This window comes from Marmota monax, unplaced genomic scaffold (assembly GCF_021218885.2).
Source record: "Marmota monax isolate L192 unplaced genomic scaffold, Marmota_monax_Labrador192_F-V1.1 WCK01_AAM20220418_F8-fsc00008, whole genome shotgun sequence".
NCBI classification, from domain to species: Eukaryota; Metazoa; Chordata; class Mammalia; order Rodentia; family Sciuridae; genus Marmota; species Marmota monax.
In genome coordinates, this window is record NW_026694432.1 from 23098407 (window position 1) to 23121232 (window position 22826).

The 22826-nt window shown below is 51.4% G+C and overlaps 1 protein-coding gene across 4 annotated transcripts in view; it reads left to right on the forward strand.

The window, feature by feature from the left end:
- Positions 1-22826, forward strand: part of Asap3 (ArfGAP with SH3 domain, ankyrin repeat and PH domain 3) — a 43371-nt gene that overhangs the window by 7668 nt on the left and 12877 nt on the right. For all 4 annotated transcript variants that reach the window (XM_046468799.2, XM_046468797.2, XM_046468800.2 and 1 more), the window contains exons 2-5: positions 14054-14126; positions 14207-14352; positions 16217-16291; positions 17371-17420. In XM_046468799.2, the coding sequence (XP_046324755.1) occupies positions 14054-14126; positions 14207-14352; positions 16217-16291; positions 17371-17420 (344 nt within the window). The remainder of the gene's footprint in view (positions 1-14053; positions 14127-14206; positions 14353-16216; positions 16292-17370; positions 17421-22826) is intronic.

The following is a 22826-nucleotide window of genomic DNA, read 5'->3' on the forward strand; positions in this document are numbered from 1 at the left end:
TACTTGCAAGTGCCATGATTTTATTCTCTTTTATTGCTGAGTAATATTCCATTGTGTATATATGCCACATTTTTTAATCCATTCATCTGCTGAAGGGTATCTAGGTTGGTTCCACAGTTTACCTATTGTGAATTGTGCTGCTATAAACATTGATGTGGCTGTGTTCCTGTAGTATGCTGTTTTCAAGTCCTTTGGGTATAGACCGAGGAGAGGGATAGCTGGGTCAAATGGTGGTTCCATTCCCAGTTTTCCAAGGAATCGCCATACTGCTTTCCATATTGGCTGCACCAATTTGCAGTCCCACCAGCAATGTATGAGTGTACCTTTTTCCCCACATCCTCGCCAGTACTTATTGTTGTTTGTCTTCATAATAGCTGCCATTCTGACTGGAGTGAGATGAAATCTTAGAGCAGTTTTGATTTGCATTTCTGTAATTGCTAGAGATGATGAGCAATTTTTCATATATTTCTTAATTGATTGTATATCCTCTTCTGAGAAGTGTCTGTTCAGGTCCTTGGCCCATTTATTGATTGGGTTATTTGTTTGTTTTTTTTTTTTTGGTGTTTAGCTTTCTGAGTTCTTTATATACCCTAGAGATTAGTGCTCTATCTGATGTGTGAGGGGTAAAAATTTGCTCCCCAGATGCAGGCTCTCTATTCACCTCACAGATTGTTTCTTTTGTTGAGAAGAAACTTTTTAGTTTAAATCCATCCCATTTATTGATTTTTGATATTAATTCTTGTGCTATAGGAGTCTTATTTAGGAAGCTGGGGTCTAATCCGACATGATGGAGAATAGGGCCTACTTTTTCTTCTATTAGAACCAGGGTCTCTGGTTTAATTCCTAGGTCCTTGATCCACTTTGAGTTGAGTTTTTTGCTTGGTGAGAGATAGGGATCTAATTTCATTTTGTTGCGTATGGATTTCCGGTTTTCCCAGCACCATTTGTTGAAGAGGCTATCTTCTCTCCATTGTATGTTTTTGGGGCCTTTGTCTAATGTAAGATAACTGTAATTTTGTGAGTTAGTCAGTCATGGAGTTCTTAGGCAGATTTTTGAGAAGGTCCCTTCAGTGGGCCAAAGTGCATGAGTCAGTGAGGCCCCCGAGGCACAGTGAGCTAGTGGCTCATCAGACCCTAGGGCAGGCCCCGGGGACCCTGGGGAGACCCTGAGTTGCCTCCCGTGGTTAGGTCACCAGAGGTGCTTTGGAAAGCTTGGGGGCTGACCTAGGAATAGCTGCTCAAGGTTCACTTATCTGAGCTGGTTGTAGGCCTTGGTGGAGTTTTGATGTACCTCAGAAGCCTTATCTCCACCCCGACCTGCAGAATAATCCTGGGATGAGGCCTGGGCAAGTGGGTGGCTCAGAAAGTCCCCAGGTGACCCCGATGAGCAGCTGGGTGAAAGCATCAGCGGTGAGATATTGCGTGCCCATGTAAGATTGGTAACCCATTAAACCATATTTACAGAACAGCTGCCCTGAACAAAACCAGCTTCAGAGGGCAGGAGATCACCAGGCAAGGTCCCCATCTGGTAAGAGGGTTCTACTAGGGAAAAGAAGATTGACAGCCCACAGCACACAGGGAGGGGCATGGCCGAATTCTGTGGCTAGAGACTGGTAACTGAAGTCAGACAGTCCAGGGTTTGAACTGCTATTGTGACCTCAGGCAAATCACTTAACCTTTCTGAATCTCAGTTTCTCCATATGTGAGTTAGAAATGGTGAAAACTTTGTTATGTGTTTGTTTGAGGGTTTTCCATATCATATACCTGGCATATAACAGGTACTTAATGACTCTTTAAAATCCCTTTTTACTAAAACATAAATAAACGTATACACAGGTCAAGAACTATACAGAGAAAAGGGAAGATAATTATAACAGGGGTGAGGCAATTTCCACGAGTGAGCACTAAAATTGTCCAGGTGGTTCTGGCAGAAGAATCTGCATGTCTTGGGATATTGGGGAATGAAAAGCTGAACTGGTTTTGAATGAGACTGGATCTTCCCTCAGCTCTGCCCTTTGCCCTCTCCCATCTGTTGGCTTCTTCATCAAACATTTGCTGAGAGCTAACCCAGAGGTCCCCAGCTGCACATTGCAATCCTCTGGGCTGCTGCTTTTAGATGTTTTTTTTTTTTTTTCCCCTGTGGTACTGGAAATGGAACCCAGGGCCTCACACATGCTAGGCAAGCGCTCTACCACTGAGTTTTCTATTTATCCAGCCGTTTTTGGTTTTTGTTTTGAGGCAGGATCTCCCATATTGCCCAGGCTGGACTTGAACTTTCAATTCTCTTGCCGCAGAGTAGCTGAGATTACAGGTGTGCACCACCATGCTTGACTTTTTAGGTAAATTTCTTAAAAACTGAGATAAAATTCATCTAATATAAAATTTACCTTGTAACCATTTTAAAACATTCAATTTAGTGTTCTTTATTCTATTCACAATGCCACGCAATCATCACCACTGTCTGGTTCCAGAATGCTTCCATCACCCCCTTTAGGAACCATGCAGTCCTCCTTCCCCTCCCCCAGCCCCTGCTACTTTCTGCCTCTGTGGATTTGCCTGTTTTGGACATTTCATATAAATGGGCTACTATATGTGGCCTTCTGTGTCTGAATTCTTTCAGTCAGCATAATGTTTTCCAAGTTCATCCATGTGGTCTGTTGCTTTTAAAAATGGGACTCACAAATACACCAGGCAGATTGTAAGCATTTTCTGGTCATGAACGCATGTGCTCCCACAGGAGGACACTTTTAAGACACGGAAGGGTGAGGTAGCCTAGTCGGCAGGGTACCAGATGGGACGTAGGTGCCCTGGAAGTTATTCATTGACATCTGAAGTTCGCAGGCTCCATATTTGTTTTTGCTAAATCTGGCAACTACTAGCAGTAAGTAGCAGGGCCAGGTTTTGGACTTGGGCCGTTGGCCCTGGAGCTGTGCTTTGCTGGTCACTCCACTGGCGATGCCTGGCTCCTGCCCCGCCAAGGCCTCCAGCTTAACAGGTCCCAGTGAGGCCCTGGCATCCTCCCCCCAACCCCAGCACTCCAGGTGATTCCCTGGGGCAGCCCGGGACAGAGAAGGCACCTGCTGGGCAGGAATAGCTGCTCTGGAGCCCTTCTATGTGCTGTGCACTTGGACAGGTACTGAGATGCCTACTGATCTCGGTCCTGTGGGATCACTCTCATTGTCCCATTTGACAGGGAGAATCAGGCTCAGAGAAGCTTAGTCACTTGCCTCAGGTCATACAGATAAGAGTATTGGGACCAGAATTTGGACTCAGAGCAGTGTGGGCTGGAAGCTGGAGTTCTGAAACCCTGCTGCCTTTTCTCTGTTCCCAGAAGGTCTTGCTAATATTCGTCCATTTAAATGCTCATTCATTCTACAAATGTTTACGTACATCCCTGTCTTGAACCCTGTGTTGGGTGCTACAGACCCCAAGCCGGATTGGGCAATCCTACCCTTTTAGAGTTTTCAGCCCCACTGAGCTTGGGCGTGTGGTAAATAGGACTTTGAGTGCTCTGATAAAGACCAAAAGCAGCCAGGTACAGAGGTGCAGCCTGTTATCCTAGTGACTTGGGAGGCTGAGGCAGGAGGGTCCCAAGTTTGAGGCCAGCCTGGGCAATTTAGCAAGACCCTGTCTCAAAATAAAAAAAAAATGGCTGGGAGTGTAGCTCAGTGGTAGACTGCCCCTGGATTTCGTCCCTAGTACCCAAAAGAAAAATCCTGTAGCAGGCGCAGGATGGCATGAAGAGAGGTGGTTGTGTTGTGGTGAGAGGCCACGGTAAGCTGAGTCAGGAAAGATGAGGTGTTAACTGGACGAAGGGAAAAGAGGCCCCCCCAGGCAAAGGGAGCTGAGTGAGCGGAGGTCTGGTGGCTGGACCCGTTGTTGGCACAGTGAGGAAACTGCCAGGAGTTCCAGAGGCTGGTGTGGAAGGACAGTGGTGAAGAGAGAGCAAGGCCAGGGTACGGGGGGCTGGTCCTGGCCAACAAGGGAGACCAGCGGGCACGAGGTGCTGGACCCTCTGCTGCTCTGTCCGAACCGGCCGCCAGGCGCTTTCCCCAGGCTGGGAGGACTTCAGGGCTCGCGGCCAGAGGTCAGGGGGAAGCTCCGGGAATCCTGAGCGAAGTTCTTGCTCTCTTAGCTCATCCCTGCCGAGCAGTCTCCCGAGGAAAATCCCAGCCAGGAAACTTGGGGTTTGCAGAGGCCCCAGCACAGCCGAGGGTGTGGCTCCCTTCCTGCAGCCCCTTCCTCTCCCCTTCCCACCGCCTGCGCCGGGCAGCAGCCAGGCTGAGCTGGCCAGGCTGGACAGGGGCCCAGACTGGGAACGGTCTGCAGAGGCCCCACCGAGGGGCGCACGGCCAGGCACGGGCTCCAGCAGCGCAGGAAGGAAAACAGCAAGAGGCCGAGCGATCCTGAAATAATAAATGTCAGAGCTGGCAGGAGTCTTCCCTGCCACCGCCCAGCCTCTTCATACCGCCGAGAAGTTTCGAGGAGTCTAGAAGTCGGAGGCCCAGGCAGGGAAGGAGACTGGGCATGGTCACCCCACTGGGGATGGGGCAGAACTGGGGTGGCCCCAGGTCCTGGCTCCTAGGCTTTGCCCTGTGGCCGGCCACCCATGGGCCATGCCAGGCGGGCTGGGCCAGGTCACCTCTGTAAGGAGAGGCAGAGGGGCAGCTGGGAAGAGCCCTCCTGTCCTCCAGCGCCTCCTTCTGTCTGCCCCAGCTGAAGCTCTGGTGCTGTCCAGGTGGGCGCCATCTGCAGATTCCACTCCAGCCACCATTAGAGCGGCCTCACAGGGCACGAGGAACCTCAGCTCTGAGTCCCAGAAAGCCAACTGCGGTACAGAAAGAAGGAATTACCCAGAGGCACACGGAGGGGCTAATGGCTGAGACAAGCTCCTTGCTCCCACCACCTCCCAGTACAGGGCTCTTTGAGGGCTTGCGCAGTCTGGGAGCCATTTCCCTAAAGCACTTCTGCACCCCTCTGTAGAGAAAAGATTGTTATCTTCGCAGCGTCCTTGTGGAGATGACTGGGGCTCAGAGGGGGGTTTTGCTGTAGTGTGGTAGTTAGAGAGGGCTCTGGAGGCTGAGGGCTCTGGAGGCCAGGGCTCTGCACTTCCTCAAGCTTGCTGCATGACCTTGAACGGGTTGCTGGGCCTACCCCAGCCTGCTTTCCTCCTCTGTAAAGCGGGGAGATAATGAGTGCTTCACGAGGCTGTTGGAGGGATAGCTAGACAGTGACTACACAGTGCCTGCCCCAAAGCCCACGCGCAGGAAGTGGGGCAGCGGGCGCACTTCATGTTAGTGATAGACTCGCCCTGGGAGCTTGGAATCCGAGTCCTTTCTGTTGGGTAATCTGCTTCGGCCAGGGCCAACCTGTGTTCCTCAGTCAACCTGTTGTGCCCTGGGGACGGGACTGCACTCCCTGTCTCCTGCCTGGTCATGAGTCTACAGCTGAGCCCAGAGCTGAGTTTTCCACCATGCGAATCTGTCAGTCACTCCTCTTGTTCGGCGTCCTTCACTTGTAGGATAAAACCTCAGGGTCTGGTTCAAAGCATGGTCCCTGGGGGCCAGGCTGCCTGGGCACATGCCCTACTTCCCTGGGCCTTGGTTTTCTCATCTGTGAAACTCTTGGGGTTTCTGAAAAGATGATATAAAAGCGCAGAGTGGGTCCAGTGCTGGGGGTAAAGCGGACACCAGCTCGCGTGCACTTCGTCCGCTGTCCCAGCCGGTTGTCTCCGGGGCCACTTGGCTCTGGTCATTACTGCGCACATCCCGCTGGCCTCCTAAGGTTCAGCTCCTGCAGGCCTCTGGCTGCTGTCCAGCTGTTCTGAGGGCTTCTGTCCTGGGGACTTGGCCCCTGCTCCCATGTGCCCCCTTCCCTGTCCTGCTGTACTCCACCAGTGTTGCCTCTTTTTTCCTCAGCACTGAAGAAGCATCTCTTCACCTTCGGGGAGCGCGCTGCTCCGGGCTTCTCTGCCGCCCCAGGTCTGCCAAGGCCCCCTCCAACCTTAGCACGCTGCTCGTCTGCATTCTCTCTCCCCCAGCACCCACAGGGCCCACAGGACAGCCAGGCACTCTGCATGTGTGCACCTACTATGTGCCCATGTCTCTGTTCAAGGCTTTACCCCTGGGCCTCACTAAGATCTGCAGATTTGAGATTCTGTGCTTGACAGATGTTAAGGCGCCCTGGGTCACCTCGAAGGAACGGAGCTGAGGCAGGTTGCCCTGGAGGATGGGATGCTTGCAAAGACTTCCCGTCTCACCCAGGAGGGGCCCTGTGGGGCTCCCTGTCTTCTCTGGCTCTGGTGGTTGGGTGAGTGTGAAGATAAGAGTGTGACACCCACAGAGCGGCTTATGCTTCCGTGGGTGTGGCCACGAACACCCCCAGTTTCCATGAGGCCCCTTCAGTGGGCGTGACTGCAGCTGCAGCGACTGACTGTGGTGTCCATCCTGCAGGTGGGAGGTGGGAGTATGCAGCCCCGAGCAGCTGGCACTCACCCGGGGTCGTGGAGCTAGGAGTGGGACTCGGCCTGCACTGCTCATCTGTGCTCTTCCTGCACAAGTCCCCTGCAGTTGGGCTTTGTGGCTGCCTTTAGCCAGCAGGTCAGTCAGCAGCTGCTGCCTGGCCCTTCCCCCTCCCCTGGAGGAGCTGTCCTGGGCCCTGGGCCCTCTGGCCTCCCTTAGACCAAATTTTCCCAAGCCCACTTTTCCATCCCCTGGCTCCTGTTGACAGAGCCCATCCGTGGATAGAAAGGGGACCCGTCCACTATACGGTACTAAGGTTGCAAAGCGAGGGTCACATAACTTCATGCAGACCTTCCCAGCTGTCCTGAGTATGAGACCCCTTTGTCTGTTTTTGTTTTTGTCTTGGGTACTGGGGTGCTTTACCACTGACTGCATCCCTAGTTCTTTTTATTTTTTTATTTTGAGAAAGGGTAAGTTGCTTAGAGCCTCTAAGTTGCCCGGGCTGACCTCCAACTCTCAATCCTTCTGCCTCAGTCTTCTGTATTGCAGGTGGGCGCTACTGGATTTGGTCCCTTTGTCCTGTTTTATTAATTTTTGTTGTAGAAGATATTTTTAATTATTATTTTTTAATATCTTTATTTGTTTACTTTTATGTGGTGCTGAGGATTGAACCCAGGGCCTCACGCATGCGACGCAAGTCCTCTACCACTGAGCCACAACCCCAGCCCTGTAGAAGTTTTTAAACATACATAAAAGCCTCAACATTATCAATACTTTGTCAATCTTTTTTTTTTAAAGAGAGAGAATTTTTTAATATTTATTTTTTTTTTAGTTTTCGGCAGACACAACATCTTTGTTTGTATGTGGTGCTGAGGATCCAACCCGGGCCACACGCATGCCAGGCGAGCGTGCTACTGCTTGAGCCACATCCCCAGCCCAATACTTTGTCAATCTTATATTTTCACCCCCTAGCTCCCACTTTTTACTTTCATAGAGAATTCAAATTATTCGCAGAAAGAGAAGTGGAGGGTGAAGCCCATTTCCTCATCGCCCCAGCTGCTTCCCTGACTCTCATCTTATTTTGAAGCAAATCCCAAGCCTTAGATTGGTGCTGTCCTTCAGGAGTTCAACAGGTGTCTCTAAACAGTGAGGGCTCCTTTGTTTATAGACCATTATTGTTCTCAAAACATTAATAATAATCCCTACATCATTAGTCATAAGCTTTCAAATTTCTAGTTGTCTTATTATTATAACTTCTTTCATTGTTGTTGTTTTTTAAAAAACAGGATTCAGATAAGGTTCATGCTTATCATGTGTTTTGGTTGGTTGGTTGGTAGGTAACCAGTGAGCCACATACCAGCCCTATTTTCTTTTTTATTTTGAGATAGGGACTCACTAGGGCTGGCCTCCAACTCTTGATCTTCCTGCCTCAGCCTCCCAAGCCGCTGGAGTTATAGGCATGTGCCACGGTGCCTGGCTGCATTGTCACTTGTTGATGTGTCTTTTAAGTCTCAAATTCCCCCTCCTCCATCATTTTTTGGTTTTGTGGGGCTTTGTTTGTTTGTTGCAGTTCGCTGGTTAGAGAGACCAGGCGGCCTGCAGTTTCACAGTCTGGTTGAGCTGTTGCTGCCTCCCAGGTGTGTTTAACAAGTCTCTCCACCTGCACCTGCACTTCCTGTAAATTAGTAACTGGATCTAGAAATAAGAAGCCTCATTTTTTTTTTTGCACTGCATGTATTATTTACTAAATGTCTTAAGTGTAACTTGGTTTGCTCGTTGGTCACACTTAATATGTAGCACACATGACTTAATCTTCTCTGTGGACATCAGTCAAAGATGAAAGGAGCCGGGTCCCCACCTCACAGGAGAGCTTTCACACATTGGCATTTCACTGACTTCCCCGGTGGTTGTACTGCTGGTATTGATTGATGGAGAAGTATGGGAAATGGCACAGCTAGCATGGATTCAAGAATGCTTTTAAGGTGTCCTGTGTCTTATTGATCATAACAGCTGCATGCATTTTTGGACTGTGGTTAAATAAATATGCGAGATCCTTTTCTATTTTTCCTTCTTTCCAGATCTTTGCCACTGAACATGAGGCTTTTAAAAAATTGGCCTATGATGCTCATGAGAAATGTGGCTTCAAAGGGCCCTGGCAGGGACTCCAGGGTCTGGACTGAGGCTGAGGAGCTAGGGAGTTGGAGTCTAACTCTTTGGGTCTCAGGTCTACCTCTTGCTGTGTGAGCTCAGGCAACTTTCTTCACCTCGCTGAGCCTCACTGACTGATCAGCCAAATGTAGACAGAAATGATGACTGCCTCCTTGGGTTGCTATGAGTCTTAAATGGTGGGTGTCAAACTTCCTTACAAACTGGAAAATCTTATTCAGGTTTTACTTGTATCCTTCCTTAGTTTATTTGCATTTCCAGTGAGACCTGGGGCAAGGAACTCATCTTAACCTTTGTTTTGTAGTCTGTAAAAGTCTGTGACATGAGAAGATCGTGTTGGATTATCTCTATTCTTATAAGGTCTCTCGAGGGGTATCATAATGTTCCAAAAGCAAAGATAAAAAAAATTTTCATTTCCTATACTAGTTCTGGTGTAGTTGGTAGAGGCTACCTGGAGAACCTTCTTAGCAGGATGATAAACCAAACCCAGGGTCACAGGGAAAAAGACTGTGATTGATTATTGATGGCTGTCATTGTCACGGGAGATGGCAAAGTGGTGCCTGTGCCCTATGTTACAATGGTCCAAAGGAGTGAATGTCTAATGGTGAAAACTTAATCTGCGTCTCCCAAGGCCTTAGCACTAGTTGCTCTGCTCCCTTGGCTGAGTTGCCATGGTAACCACAGCTGGCTCTGAGAAACCACAGGAATGAAGAATGGGTCCTATTGATGCGTCCTGACCCAGGAGGGGGGCATGCAGAAGGCCCTCCAGGCAGGGCAGCTGGGCATGGCCTAGTGCTGCCATCTGTGGTCTTTTGCCTGTTGAGAGCACAAACCAAAGAGCCAGAGCCTGGTGTGCGTGTGTGTGTGTGTGTGTGTGTGCGCGCGTGTGTGCGTGCGTGCATTGGTTGATGGAGTGAGGGTACAAAGGGCAGTGCCAGCAGCTGGAATTCAGGTTGTGTCTTGGGCCAGCCAGGCTAGGCTGCCCAAAGGACTCCAGAGGGCTTTCCAAGTTCAGACATGTCCCTTACGCTCTGCGTTCACCCATCTTTGCCCAGCGCCTGCTCAGGTTTTTGCCCAGCCCTTGACTCAGCCTTGAAAGAAACCTGGTGGCCGTCGGTTTACTCCAGACTCTCTCGCACTGCAAGTTGGGGCGCTCACTCCTTCCAGGGTAGCTTTTACTTCCTTGAGAACATTCTCTGAGCTGGTTCTGTCTCCCTAACTTCTACCTCTCAGTCCTGGAAGCCTCTCCAGAGCCAACCTGAACTTCTGACTTTTTTCCTTTTCTATTCTGCAGGAGAGCCTCTGGAGGTAGTGTTCGTAGCCGGCACAGCACTGCCAGGTGGTGGAGTTGGGATTGAGGTTCAGAGGCAATCAGGCAATCAGGTCCCAGGATCAAAGAAGCCGTGCCCCCTAACCTTTGTGGGGTGGCTAGCTGTGGAAAGAACATTGGTCCTGGGTTTGGCAGGTGCTGGGTTTAAATGGTGACTCTGCCGCTGTTTATCTCTGTGTGACCTAAACAGCTGCCTTCTTCTAGCACTTTCATGGTGGGTGGGCATGGCCAGGAGAGTGACCGGTAAGATGCGTGGCTCAGAGCAGTGTCTTGGGACGGGTAACCTCCTGCACTCAGTGGCACCCTCTGCACCAGTGATCCCACATCTTGCTGGAGAGGATCACTGGGGTTTGGGCGCTATGTTTTATTAGCTCAAGGCAAGTTGAGTAATTCCTAAACCAAATTCAATTTTGAAATAGAGAACATTTTTAGCTATCAAATGATAGATCTCCCCACCAGCCTGACCTGTGTCGAAACTATTCTCACCCCATTTCCTGAGTGGGGAAGCTGAGGTCTAGAGAGGTCCCCTGACAGCTACCTGATGGAGCTGCAGTGCCAATAACCTGGGTAGTTGGGGCCAGCTCCATATTTCTAGCAGTGGTGATGCCCAGCGTCCCTGCCAAGTGGAACTGGTACACCATTTTGAGAACCACTGGCTGTCGGGGGTTCCATGGCCCCACCTGAATCCGGAGGAGGCTGATTTATCCCCCCTAATTTGCCACTCTCGGGTGTGGGCGATGAGAGCTGTCTCCACGGAGCAGTGCACAAGCCACTGGAGACACACTCTGCCTTCCAAAGGCCTGGCCCTGCATGGCTCCGTGTTTGCAGACGACCCTCTCAGGGCTTCTGTGAATTGGGCAGAAAATAGATTTCTTCCCCCTTATTGTTTTTTTTTTTTTAATATTTATTTATTTTAGTTTTAGGTGGACACAGTATCTTCATTTTATTTATATGTGGTGCTGAGGATCGAACCCAGTGCTTCACACATGCTAGGCGAGCGCTCTACCCCTGAGCCACAACCACAGCCCCATTATTGTTTTATTTTTAAAAACCATTTTAAAGAAGAGAACTGACTATCCAGAGATCTTTGGGGGAGGGGCTGGAACTAGAATCTCAACCCCTTTAAGGAGCCCCCCTGGAGTTCTGGAAACCCCTCTGCTTTTCCCCAAATACCTTCCCTTTCCCCAGGCTACTGATGGAATTTCCTCCCTAAAACTATATTGTCTTAGCGTAGATCTTTTTTTTTTTTTTGGTGTTGGGGATTGAAACCAGGGGTACTCTATCACTGAGCTACATCCTCAGCCCTTTTTATTTAAAATTTTTTTTTTACCTTTGTTTCATTTATTTATCTTTATTTGGTGCTGAGGATTGAACCTAGGGCCTCACACATGGTAGGTGAACCTCTACCACTGAGCCACAACCCCAGCCCTTTTTATTTTTTTTTTAGAGAGAGAGAGAGAATTTTAATATTTATTTTTTAGTTTTCGGCGGACACAACATCTTTGTTTGTATGTGGTGCTGAGGATCGAACCCGGGCCGCACGCATGCCAGGCGAGCGCGCTACCGCTTGAGCCACATCCCCAGCCCAGCCCTTTTTATTTTTAAGACAGCGTCCACTAAATTACCCAGGCTGGCCTCAAGCTTGTGATCCTCCTGCCTCAGCCTCCCCAGTAGCTGGTACTACAGGTGTGTGCCCTGGTGCCCAGCTTGCTTGCCCATTCTTTCCAGAGCAATCCCCCTTCTTTAGAGGTTACCAACAGCCCCCCACTCTGCCTCCCAGTGCAGTCTCCCTCTTTTCTGCTTGTCCAGTGCCCTAAAGTCAAGTTTAAGGAAAGACTGGGCCCCACTTCCCCTGTGCTCCCAGGAACCGTGTGCAGCTCCACTGTAGCCCCGGTCACGTCTCGCTGTCAATGTCTGTTCCCTTGGCTTCCTCCCCTGACAGCGAGACCAGCCTGGGTGTGAGCACAGAGCCAGGCACTCTGTAGCCAGGTGAATGAATGAAGAATGAATGAACAAACTGAACCTGGGTTGTGGAGAACAGTAGGGAGGGGCTGGGGCTGTAGCTCAGCGGTAGAGCACTTGCCTAGAACCTGTGAGGCACTGGGTTCGATCCCCATGCACCACATTAAATATATAAAAAAAAGGTATTGTGTCCATCTCCAACTAATAATTTTTAAAAACCCCCCCAAAACAGTAGCAACAGCAGCAGTGTCTCGCTGGGAACCATTCCTTATCTGTGTCTGTCAAGGGCATCAAGAAAGGTTCCTGAGTGAATAAGCCTGCCTGTACCAGATCTAGATAGGTTCAACCACAAGTGACAGAATACCTGGTAGATGTAAGGGTGGCTTAAGTAAGAAAGACATTTATTTTGCTTTCACATAAAAGAAGTCCACAGATAGGTAGTCCAGGCCCGCGAGGCCAGCCCCTCAAACACCAAGAGCAAAGCTTCTATTTTGTTGCCTCACCATCCACAACAAATGGCTTCAAACTCCTGGTCCAAGATGGCTGCCTGGGCTCCAGACATCACAAGTGCATTAGGGCCCAGAAGAGAGGGGTGACAGAGGTACCACTCCATTCCTTTGTTTTTATTTATATATTTTTTAAATAGGCTTCATCTTTTAGAGCAGTTTTAGGATCATAGTGAAATTTTACAGAAAGTCAGAGTTCCCATATATACCCAGCTCCTCCACCCTCAACACGTCCTTTCCAGCAGTCATTCACTTAGGTAAACATTTCCTGAGCCTCTTCTGTGTGTTAAGCACAAGGATCTACCCTCTAGGGATTTCCCTAAATCTCTGGAAACTGTTTACATCTTTAACCTGCTGCTGTCTTTTGGAGTGATGTCATAACTCCTTAAATCAACCACTTTTTGGCTTTCCAAGTTTCAAGGTGGGGACCAAGGACAACCTGCTAGAGGTCACGCAGCATCCGGCCAGGGTGGGGCTTCAAAATCAGACACCCCTCCCCACCTTCCTCAGAGGCTTTGCACAAGCCAGAAGCCTCCAGGGAACACTCCATACAGCCTCCAAGTCCGCCCTGTGCTCATCTAGTCTCTGGAGATACCACCCCAATGCCTCTTGCCACACTGAAGTAGGTCTTCGGAAATCAAACTGATCCCATTTCAGCCACTGGACAAAGAGCAGGGGCTGGCGTCAGCGTGGGGCCATGGCATAAGATGGGGCGCCACACAGGGTGCCCGGAAACCCAGCTCTGCCTCCGCCCCCGCGACTCTGGGTGAGCCCTCTCTATTGGCCTCAGTTTCCCTGTCTGTGGCCCTGACTTTCTGTGCTTTCCAAGTCAACTGTCGTGCACAAGGGTTTCGTGAAGTTGCAGCTTCCCGTCCTGTTGAAGGCGGGCAGTCTGGAAGTTTCCCATCTGGGATGCGCATGCCTTGGGCTGTGGTCTGCTTCACCCTCACGTCCTCTGGCCCAGGTTGCACAGTCACTCTGCATCCCTGGGCTCTGGGGTTGTCATCTCCCCAGTGCTCCCCAGTGGGAATGGAATGACCCAGGTCCTGAATGTGTCCAGCGCCCACTGTCCACCCAGGGTGTCCTGGGGCCTCTTTCTCCTGGTGCTCACATGACTGTTACTTGAGCCTGGGATTAGGGAACAAATGTTCCCCCGTCTGTCTTTCAGAAGTGCTGGGCTGTCCACATTCTTCCTCTGGTCTTTTGCTAAGCCTTCTGTACACATTTGTCAAATCATGGATCCTCCCAGCAACTCCGAGAACCTGTAGTGTCAGCCCCATTTTACAGACAAGGCGCTTAAGGCTTGGACAAGATAATCTTGACTCTAGATTGAGTCAAGATTCAAACCCAGGCCTAGTACCCACTGGGCCACTCACCTTCGAACCTTTGACTCGCTGTTTACTTGACTGGTGTTGGGTTGGGAGAGAACTGTGGTCTTCCTAGGGTCGTGTGGCTGGCCGGTGCCTTCTGTGTGGTCCGGTGGAAGAGGGTGGTCTGTTTATGTTTGGTGGGGTTGCAGGGAAGCCCTAGGGAGGGGTTTGGAGGGTAGGATGGTGGAGTTGGGTGTTCCTGAGGAAAGCACCCTCTCCTGGTCAGCATGCTGACCCTCATTCCATATTTGCTTCCAGGTCCTGGAAGGAGACCAGGCCATCCTGCAGAGAATAAAGAAGGCTGTGCGGGCCATCCACAGCTCTGGCCTGGGTGAGCGAACCTGCCTAGGCCCCCCGGGGCTCAACCGCCCAGCCTCCAGCAAGCTCTTGAGCTCCCGTCCCCCTCTGCAGGCCACGTGGAGAACGAGGAGCAGTACCGAGAGGCCGTGGAGTCCCTGGGTAACAGTCACCTGTCTCAGAACAGCCACGAACTGTCCACGGGTTTTCTGAACTTGGCCGTGTTCACCCGTGAGGTGGCCGCACTCTTCAAGAACCTGGTGAGGCCCTGCTCCTTCCTCACCAGCCCTCAGCCCAGGGTAAATCCAGAGGTGGGAAGAAGCTGACCAGGAAAGAGTCAGTCCCTCCTCTGGTTTGCCCTTGGCCTCTGACCCCTGACCCCTCCTGCTCACCCAGCTTTGGCACACACCTCCTTTCTCTGTGGCTTCCCGCCCAGCTCTTCTCTGTTCTCTCTTTCTCTCCACCCAGGGGCAGAGAGGTCTCATGGCGGGGAAGAGCCCCATGCAAGGGAGGGGTCCCTGGGAGCTTTGGGTCAGGGAAGGACAGGCTCCAGGTTCCTGTCTCTATCACCACTGCCACCTCTCTTCCCACACTGTGTCCTCTGCCTCCCCAGTCGCTTCTGCTTCATCTTCAAATCCTCGAACTAGTCCTCAGCCCCTGCACGAGGCCCAGCAGCCTCTGGTTCCTTCCCGAAGGCCTCTAGGGTAAGGCCCCTGGTCCTTTAAGTTCCTGCTTGAAGCCACCCCATGAGACCAGCCCGCTTCTTAGTGAGAGAGGTCCTTTGATCCCAGCATGGTTCTGTCGCCTGGCGTTACTGTTGTCCCCACTTTACAGACTAGGACTGGGCTGGGCAGCTTGCCCGAGGTGCCTGCTGGGTCTGAAGCCAGGCTGTCTGGCTGCCGCCTAAGCCCCGCCCTGTGCTGCCCCCAGGAAAGCCTCCCCTCCCTGCCGGCTCCTGGCCCTGGTCATCTGCTCCAGTCCTGCCCCACGTCCTTCCTGGCTTGCAGGGGCTACGTCACCTCCAAGAGGCAGGTGCCCTGTGGTCAAGCACCTGGCCTTGGGCTCAGCTCTGGCTCGGAAACCCTGCTCTGCTGCTCCCATGTCCCATGTCACCTAATCTGCCTGAGCCCCAGGTCTCTCATCTGTAAAATGGGATGACAGTGACAGCCACCTCAAAGTGGTAGTGAGGATGGAGCAGGTTCCACGGCAAGCTGGCACTCAGTGGCTGGTGGCCAGCATGTCAACTGTCATGATCAAATCTCTGCATAGAGGGTCTCGCACAGAGCCCTTGACCGTGTCCTCTGCCTTCACCTCACCTCTCCTCTCCAATTCGGCTTCCCTGAGGGTCTGCATCTGGCTGGGCATTGTCCTAGGGGCCGGTGGCACAGGAAGGAGTCAGACACTGCCTCTGAGAGCCATGATCTTTCCCTCTGGGGAGATGAGAGCTGAGGCGAGGGATGGTGGGGAGCAGCAGCAGTGGGTCAGCCTAGTGGGGAAGGGCGGGCAGCCCCGGGCGGTCCACAGAGGCCTCCTGGAAGAGCGGGACTGCACCCCAAAAGCTGGGCTAAAACATCAGACAGGTTTCTTTGGGTTGCCAAATACAGACACCAATTCAAAGTAGGTTAATTCTTAAGCAGGGAACTCACTGCCCCTGGGAAGGGGAGTCCATGCAGCTGGCTTTAGGCTTTGTCCCTTTCTCTGGTGCCTCTGTCTCTGCCCAGTAGATAAGACGACCCCACGGCCCAGGATCAGCAGAAGGATAGCCTTCCCCTGGCCCAGGGTGGTGTCCTGATCCGGTCACTGTAGCCCAGGACGGTGCTCTGGTCAGACTGGCTCTGTCACCCCGTCTGATTGCAGGGAGAGGGTTTCCCGTAGGAAGAGTCAGGGGAGGTGTGGGGTGGGCGGGCCCTTGGCAAGGAGCAGGAGGAGTCTGGCTGTGGGACGTCCTGGAGCAGGAGGCGGGGTGGGGGTGCTGACCTGACACCCCTGTGACCCCCTCTGCCCTCCATCCCTGTTTCCTGCACCTGTGGCTGCCCTTTCCTGGCCACGCTTCATTGTGCTCTGAGCCCTTGGGCCAAGGCCGGAGTCACCCAAGGTGCGGTGGGGGGTCTCTGCTTTTTCCAGGTTCAGAACCTGAACAACATTGTCTCTTTCCCTCTGGACAGTTTGATGAAGGGACCGCTGAGGGATGGGCGGCAGGTGAGCCTGCAGGTAGCAGGGCGGGTGCAGGGAAGGGGGTGCCCTGGAGACCTCGGGGTGGCAGGGCAGGCTGAAGGCTGAGGCTGAAGGTGAATGAGGGCGGTCACGGTGGGAGTTGTGACCCCCATACCACTGCTCTTGGGAGGACAGTCCCACCATCTGCCAGGCCCCTGATGTGAGATGCCTCCTGCGGTTCTGACCAGGGCGCGTGAGGTGGTTCTGTAGGCGCCGGGGCCTCCTCTGCAGGACTGCCGAGGGAGAGCTTCTGTGGTGCGCCTGGTCGGCACCTGGATGAGCTGGTGGGACTCCAGGGACCCTGAACCCCCTGCCAGAGCTGCTGTCTGGGTGCCTGACAGTCCAAATCAGTGCAGCGTAGCGTTCAAAGAAGGTGACGATGATCTCCCTGGCAGTTTGTGCCAAAAGGCCCAGGGAGGAGCCATACTCCCCTGAGAGGGTTCCCTCCCTCCCTAGGCTGCGCACCAGCCTGGGAACTACCCAAACCAGACAAGTGGCTTTTCTTCTTAGAAGCCAAGTCTGTTCAGAAGGGTGTGAGCAACCCAGCTGGAGGAGGTCCAGATGAGCCAGGAGGTCAGCCAGGTCTTGCTGGCTGGCTGTGTGGCCTTCTGGAGACTTCTCAACTTCTCTGGGCATATGTTTTTTGACCTGTGCCCTTCCCGAAAAGAGTACCAGGCAGGAGAAAATGATGGGCAAAAGTTAGGTCAGGAGTTTGACCTTCATCTTCCCGTCCCTATTCTTATGGCTCATCTCCATCTTCTGAGTGACAAGACACAGTCCAAAAGTCTCCCATGCCCCTGGCCAGGGCCCACCCATCCTGATTCCTGCAGCTCTGGGGAGGAGACAGTTGGGTGTGAGAAGGCATGGAGCCCTGAACAGTGGTGCCAGTTGGGCCTCCTTGGGGGAGAGGTCTGTAGTCGGGGCCGGAGAATGGCTGTGAGCAGCACCAGGGAATGCAGGGGTGGGGTCTCCTGAAGGTCGAGTGTCCCCCTGAAGGCAGAGTGTCCTGTTTATTGTGGAACTCAAGCTTCTTTCTGGGCAAATTGTTCTTTTTTAAACTACAGGATTCCAAAAAGCAGCTGGAGAAGGCTTGGAAGGACTACGAAGCCCGGATGTAAGTGGCCGCGGCGGGCGGTTTGTCCAGGAGGCCGTGCTTGCGACGCAGCAGGAGGCTGGATGTCCAGCTGACCCTAAGTACTGCAGGGACTTGGCACCGGAGCACATGGCCTCTGGCTGTCTGGAGGCCCTCGCAGCGGGTGCTTTATGCCCAGGCTTGGCTGGGGTCTGGGTCTGGGTCACAAGACCACCTGAGGAAGGGACCCCAGGATGCTCGCCTCAGACTGCCTGCTAGGTGGTGCCACTGTGGGTGGGGACGGAACATCCCCACACGCCAGCCACTGAATCAGCATCACCCAGCCCTGTGAGGGGTTGTTAGTGTCTCCATTACCAGAGGCGGCACTGGGGACTCGGTTAAGTCACTTGCCCAAGGCCACGCAGAGCTGGGGCTCACACTGCCAGCTCCTCACTCCTCGGTGCCAGGTGGTGTCTGTCAACACGTAGTTAACGTGTGTGGGGGGGGCTGGTGTCACAGCCAGGCTTCCTGTGTGGCACACCGTGCTGCACATCTCCATGCAGCGACTGGGATGGCATGGGACAGGAGGGGCCTCAGGCACCCAGTGACCAATTCTTCCCAAGCAGAGGCGCCTCTTGTTTTCCGAGGTCTTTGTTCAGGGTCCAGTCAGGCCACAGCTCAGTGACATTTATTCTTGGTAAAATCGTATTTTCTCTTGCAAGTTTACTAAAGCAATGCATGTTTGTTATGCATAATGTAGAGAATACAGGAAAGCAAAATAGGAAAACTTGAATCATCCTAGGAAAGGACTGTGGTGGGGGGTATCTAATATTTCCCTGTTGTTTCTTTTTTCTCCCCCCAAACCCATGCTGGGGATCAAACTCAGGCCCTCACACACACTGGGCAAGTGCTGTACCAGTCTTTTTTGGTTTTGAAACAGGGTCTCACTAAGCTGCTTAGGACCTTTTTAAGTTGCTGTGACTGGCCTCCAACTCGGTCCTTCTGCCTCCTGAGCACCTGTGGCTATAGGTGTGCACCACCAGGCCCTGCTTGAATTTTTTTTTTAATAAGGGATGGTTAACACTGTAATTTTATTATTTCAACAGGTAGTTTCTTTCAAGAAGAAACTATCAAAAAGCTAGAAAAATCCTTAGTTTTTTAGCCTGAAGTATTAACATTTTTCCATTTATTTTTCTATATCCGATTGAAGTATCTTTACAAAATTTAGATCATAATAAGCAACTGTTTTTAATCTGCTTTCTTCACTTGAAAATACATCATGACCCTCTCCGCGTACTGCAGCTTCTCATACAGCGTCTCTTAGTGGGTGCAGGGTTTGCCAACATGTGCATAACGCAGGATGTATTCAGTCTGTCCATGATGGATTTAATCTGCTTGTCATTGGGTAAGCATCCTTGGAGCTAAATATTTGCTCCCACCCATAATTACTTCTCTAGGATCCATTCCAAGAGATAGATCCTGGAGCATTTATTGTTTTTCCAGCTCCCAGAGCTGGCCACGCCTTCTCCCTCCTCAGCTGCTCCAACCCCAGCTGTGGGCGTGGCTTTGGGGACCGAGGGGTGGAGGCGCTGCTTGCCCCTCCCCAGTGGGCCTCACCCTGCCTGAGATGGGGCGTGGCCATCTGCTCTTTTTAGAGGCCCAGGGACAGGTGGTGGGGTTGCAGGCTCCACTTGTCTTTACGATTTGCTATGGGATCATGTGGCCTCTTCTGAGTTATCTCAGCTAAGCGCTTAGCCTTTCAGGGCCTCAATTACCAAGTGGAAAGAAGAATCTCTACCTGGCTGATCTCCCTCAAACACATCTTTCTTTACTATTTTTTTTTTTGTGTGTGTGTGTGTGTGTGGTATCTGGGATTGAATCCAGGGGCGCTTTACCGTGGAGCTCCATCCCCAGCCCTTTTATTTTTTATTTTGAGACAGGGTCTCACTAGTTGCTGAGGCAGACTCCAAACTTGTGATGCTCCTGCCTCAGCCTACTATGCAGCTGGGATTATAGACGTTCCCCACCATACCTGGCTGCTTTTACTAGCTTTCTATATTGAGCTTTTCTGTAAGATTTCAATTTAAAAAGGACTTCATTTAGTTGATGGAAAAAGGGGCTTGGCTAGGGTGATTCAGTGAGTTATTGACAGGTCCTGCATTGGGACCCAGGGCTACCTGGTCCCCTGGCTCCTGCCACAGAGCCACAGTTTGAATGACATTTCCTGACACAGGTGACTGTCCACCTTCCTTTTCATGGAAGGTTCCAAGGTTAGCCAGGTATTAGTGAGCTGTATAATTCCAGCACATTCTCACCAGACCAGGCTGGGCACCAGCTGGAGGGTCCCAGGGCATATAGCATTTGTAAAATACCCTGGAACCTCACCCCAGGCTGTTCAAACAGGAAGAGGTTCTATTTCTCCCAGGGATGCTGGGAAAGGTGTCTTTTATATATATATATATATTTTTAGGTGTAGGTGGACCAACACAATGCCTTTATTTTTATGTGGTGCTGAGGATCGAACCCGGGTTCCGCCTGTGCGAGGCGAGCGCTCTATCGCTGAGCCATAATCCCAGCCCTGGGAAAGGTGTCTTGGCCTGTGCAAGGCAGGTACATCCTGGCTGTTCCCTGTACAGGTGTGTTTCCTGGGCTATGAAGCAGGGTGGAGGTCAGACAGGCACGGTGCCCATAAAGCACCCCGAACTTCTAGTCATCAAACACTCACTGACTGTCCCTCTGAGCCTGAGCTGGCTCCTGACAACACAGGAGGGGCCCTAGAGGCTGGAGCCCAGACATCTGTCCTAGCACGTCCCATGACCAGTTTGTGGCCTTGAGCAAGTTATTTCCCTTCTCTGGGTCTCAGCTTTGTCTTTGTAAAATGGTTTCTCACTGTGGCCTCTCACAAAAGATGGTGTGACTGTCACCAGGTGGCAGTGGGAACAAGGCCGGGAAGGAGGAAATAACAAAGCTGAGCCACAGTGCTGGCCACCAGTGCTGCCCCTAAGGCTCTAGCATCAGAGAGACAGGGTTCAAATCCTGCCTCCACCACCGAAGGGCCTCGGGACTTGAACAAGTGACTTACCACCTTAGCCTCAGGCTTCCCTATAAAATGGGGTGATGAGCCCTATTACATGGGTTACCACTTCAGTTTGTCAAGGGCCTTGCAGAATGAAATTAGTGCTTAAAAATAATTAGTATGCCAGGCATGGTGGCACACACCTGTAATCCCAGCGGCTGAGGAGGCTGAGGCAGGAGGATCTCATTAGCAAGGCCCTAAGCAACTTAGTGAGACTCTTGTGTTAAAATAAAAGATAAAAAGGGTTGGGGTTGTAGCTCAGTAGTAAAGCGCTCCTGGGTTCAATTCCCCAGTACAAAAAAAAAAAAAAAGAAATAACAATAAAATTTTGTACCACTAATTCTTATTAAGAGCTTCCTTTGTGCCAGGGACGGGGATAAGCTGTTTGCATCTGTTATCAGATCTCCTCCCCTGGCTGGTAAAGGTGCTGTTGCTACCCTCAGATTTATAGGTCAATAGGGAGGAAAATACGACACCACAGATTTGTAAGGAAGATTAGAAAGGGCTCGGTAAATGACTAAAGTGCAAGGTGACAGTGGCACCGCGAGGGTCTCTGCACAGAGGTGGCAGAGAAAGCAGGTGGCTTTGTTTGGATGGAGGGAAGGGTGGGAAGGGGTGGCCCAGGGAAGCTGGCTCGAGATGGTGTTGGGTTGGCAGCTGCATGATCTGTTTCGAGGACCCTCCCTTTCCTTTCTCCCTGCACCCTCGTGCCTGTCCCCACCCTGGATTGGCCCCAGACGCCCCTCTGCCTCATCTCTGTCCTAGGGCCTCATAACTGGCATCCTAACACTTTTCACTCTTGACTTCTCCTCATTCCTTCTGCTGCAACTCCTCTGAGAGGAAATTAAAATACTCCTAATGTTTGAAGTATTTAGAAAACATAGTGACCCTTCAAGGACCGGGAGGGAACGGGGGTCATTATTCTGGAGAGTTGGGTGGAAGCAATCCCCAGCTATTGATTTAAGATGTGTCAGGTCATCTCAGGATCCCAGTCAAACTTTATAGGGAAGACCTCTGTGAATTTTCCCAGCCGAAGCTGAAGGATAGAACTGTGTGTAATTGACAAAGCCATGCACAATACTTTACAGTTTATCTTCATCCTGAACAAAGTAGTTCCATCTTTTAATCTCTACTAGAGGGAAGGGAAGGGAAGGGAGGAGGGAAAGAGAAGGAAAGGAGGAAAAGACCCTATGCTAAAAAAAAAAGAAATCTGTCTACAAGGAATCACCATGGGGGCTGGGGGTACAGCCCAGTGATAGAGATGTGCTTAGCATGCAAGGGGCCCTCAGCCTGATGTCCAGCAAGAGACTCACAGACAAATAAAAAAGTAAAAGGAACCACCAGTAGTTGTTACTCTAATGTCATCATTGCCCTCACTAGCATCATCGTAATCCTGCCATTGTTGAGGGCTTACCGTGTGCCAGAACCACACTCCATGTTTCCCATGCATCACAGCCAAGGACTAGGTGTCATTATTTTCTTTTTCAAAATGAGGAAACTGAAACTTAGATTTTATAAAACTTGAGTGTGTGAAGGAGCTGCTATTTATATCCAAGCACACATTTCTAACACTGTACTATACTGGGGCTTGCTTTTTATCCTCTTAACTCTGGAGCAGATATTTTCCATGTCAGGATATGTGATATTTGGCCTTTTTAACAACTGCATAGTATTCCTATATATGGACATACCATAATTTTTCTAACCACTTCCTATTGATCAACAGTTAGCTCATTTTTCCTTTTTTCAGTATTGAAAGACATGACAATAGTCTACCCTGGGAGATTGTCCTCCCAACCAAGCTGTGAACTGTTGTGCCCTCCTTGGCCAGCCGCCAGGCACCTTGTAGTTAACAAGCTGTGGATCAGCCATTGCTTCCCCTTTCTGCAGCTCATCTTCGCCTGACCCCCAGCCCCACCCCCACTCCACCCTCTATGAACTCCCACTTGGGGTATTGTATCTTTAGGAAAATGGAAAATAACTCCTTCCAGTGTGAGGATTAGAAGCCCTGCTCTGGAGCAGGAGTTTCCACCCAGGACCACACCCTCCCCCCCTCCCCCCAGGGGGAACATTGGCCGGGTCAGGAGACAGGTCTGGCTGTCTTGCTGCCAGGGCCGGTGGCGGCCAGTGAGTAGAGGTCAGGGGTGCTGCTGAACACACAGCCCACCAGACAGCCCCCGTGGAGAACTGAATTCTCTGGCAAAACCATCTGTAGGTCCAGGATCCAGAAACAGCCCTACAGCTCTCCAGGGACAGATCCTGTGTCCAAACACTACCTCAGGAAGGCCAGAGGGACCTGAGATCCAGTGTGGACCCCTGCTTCCTCAGCTTCCATACAGGAAGGCCAAAGCCTGGACGGGCCTAAACAGTGG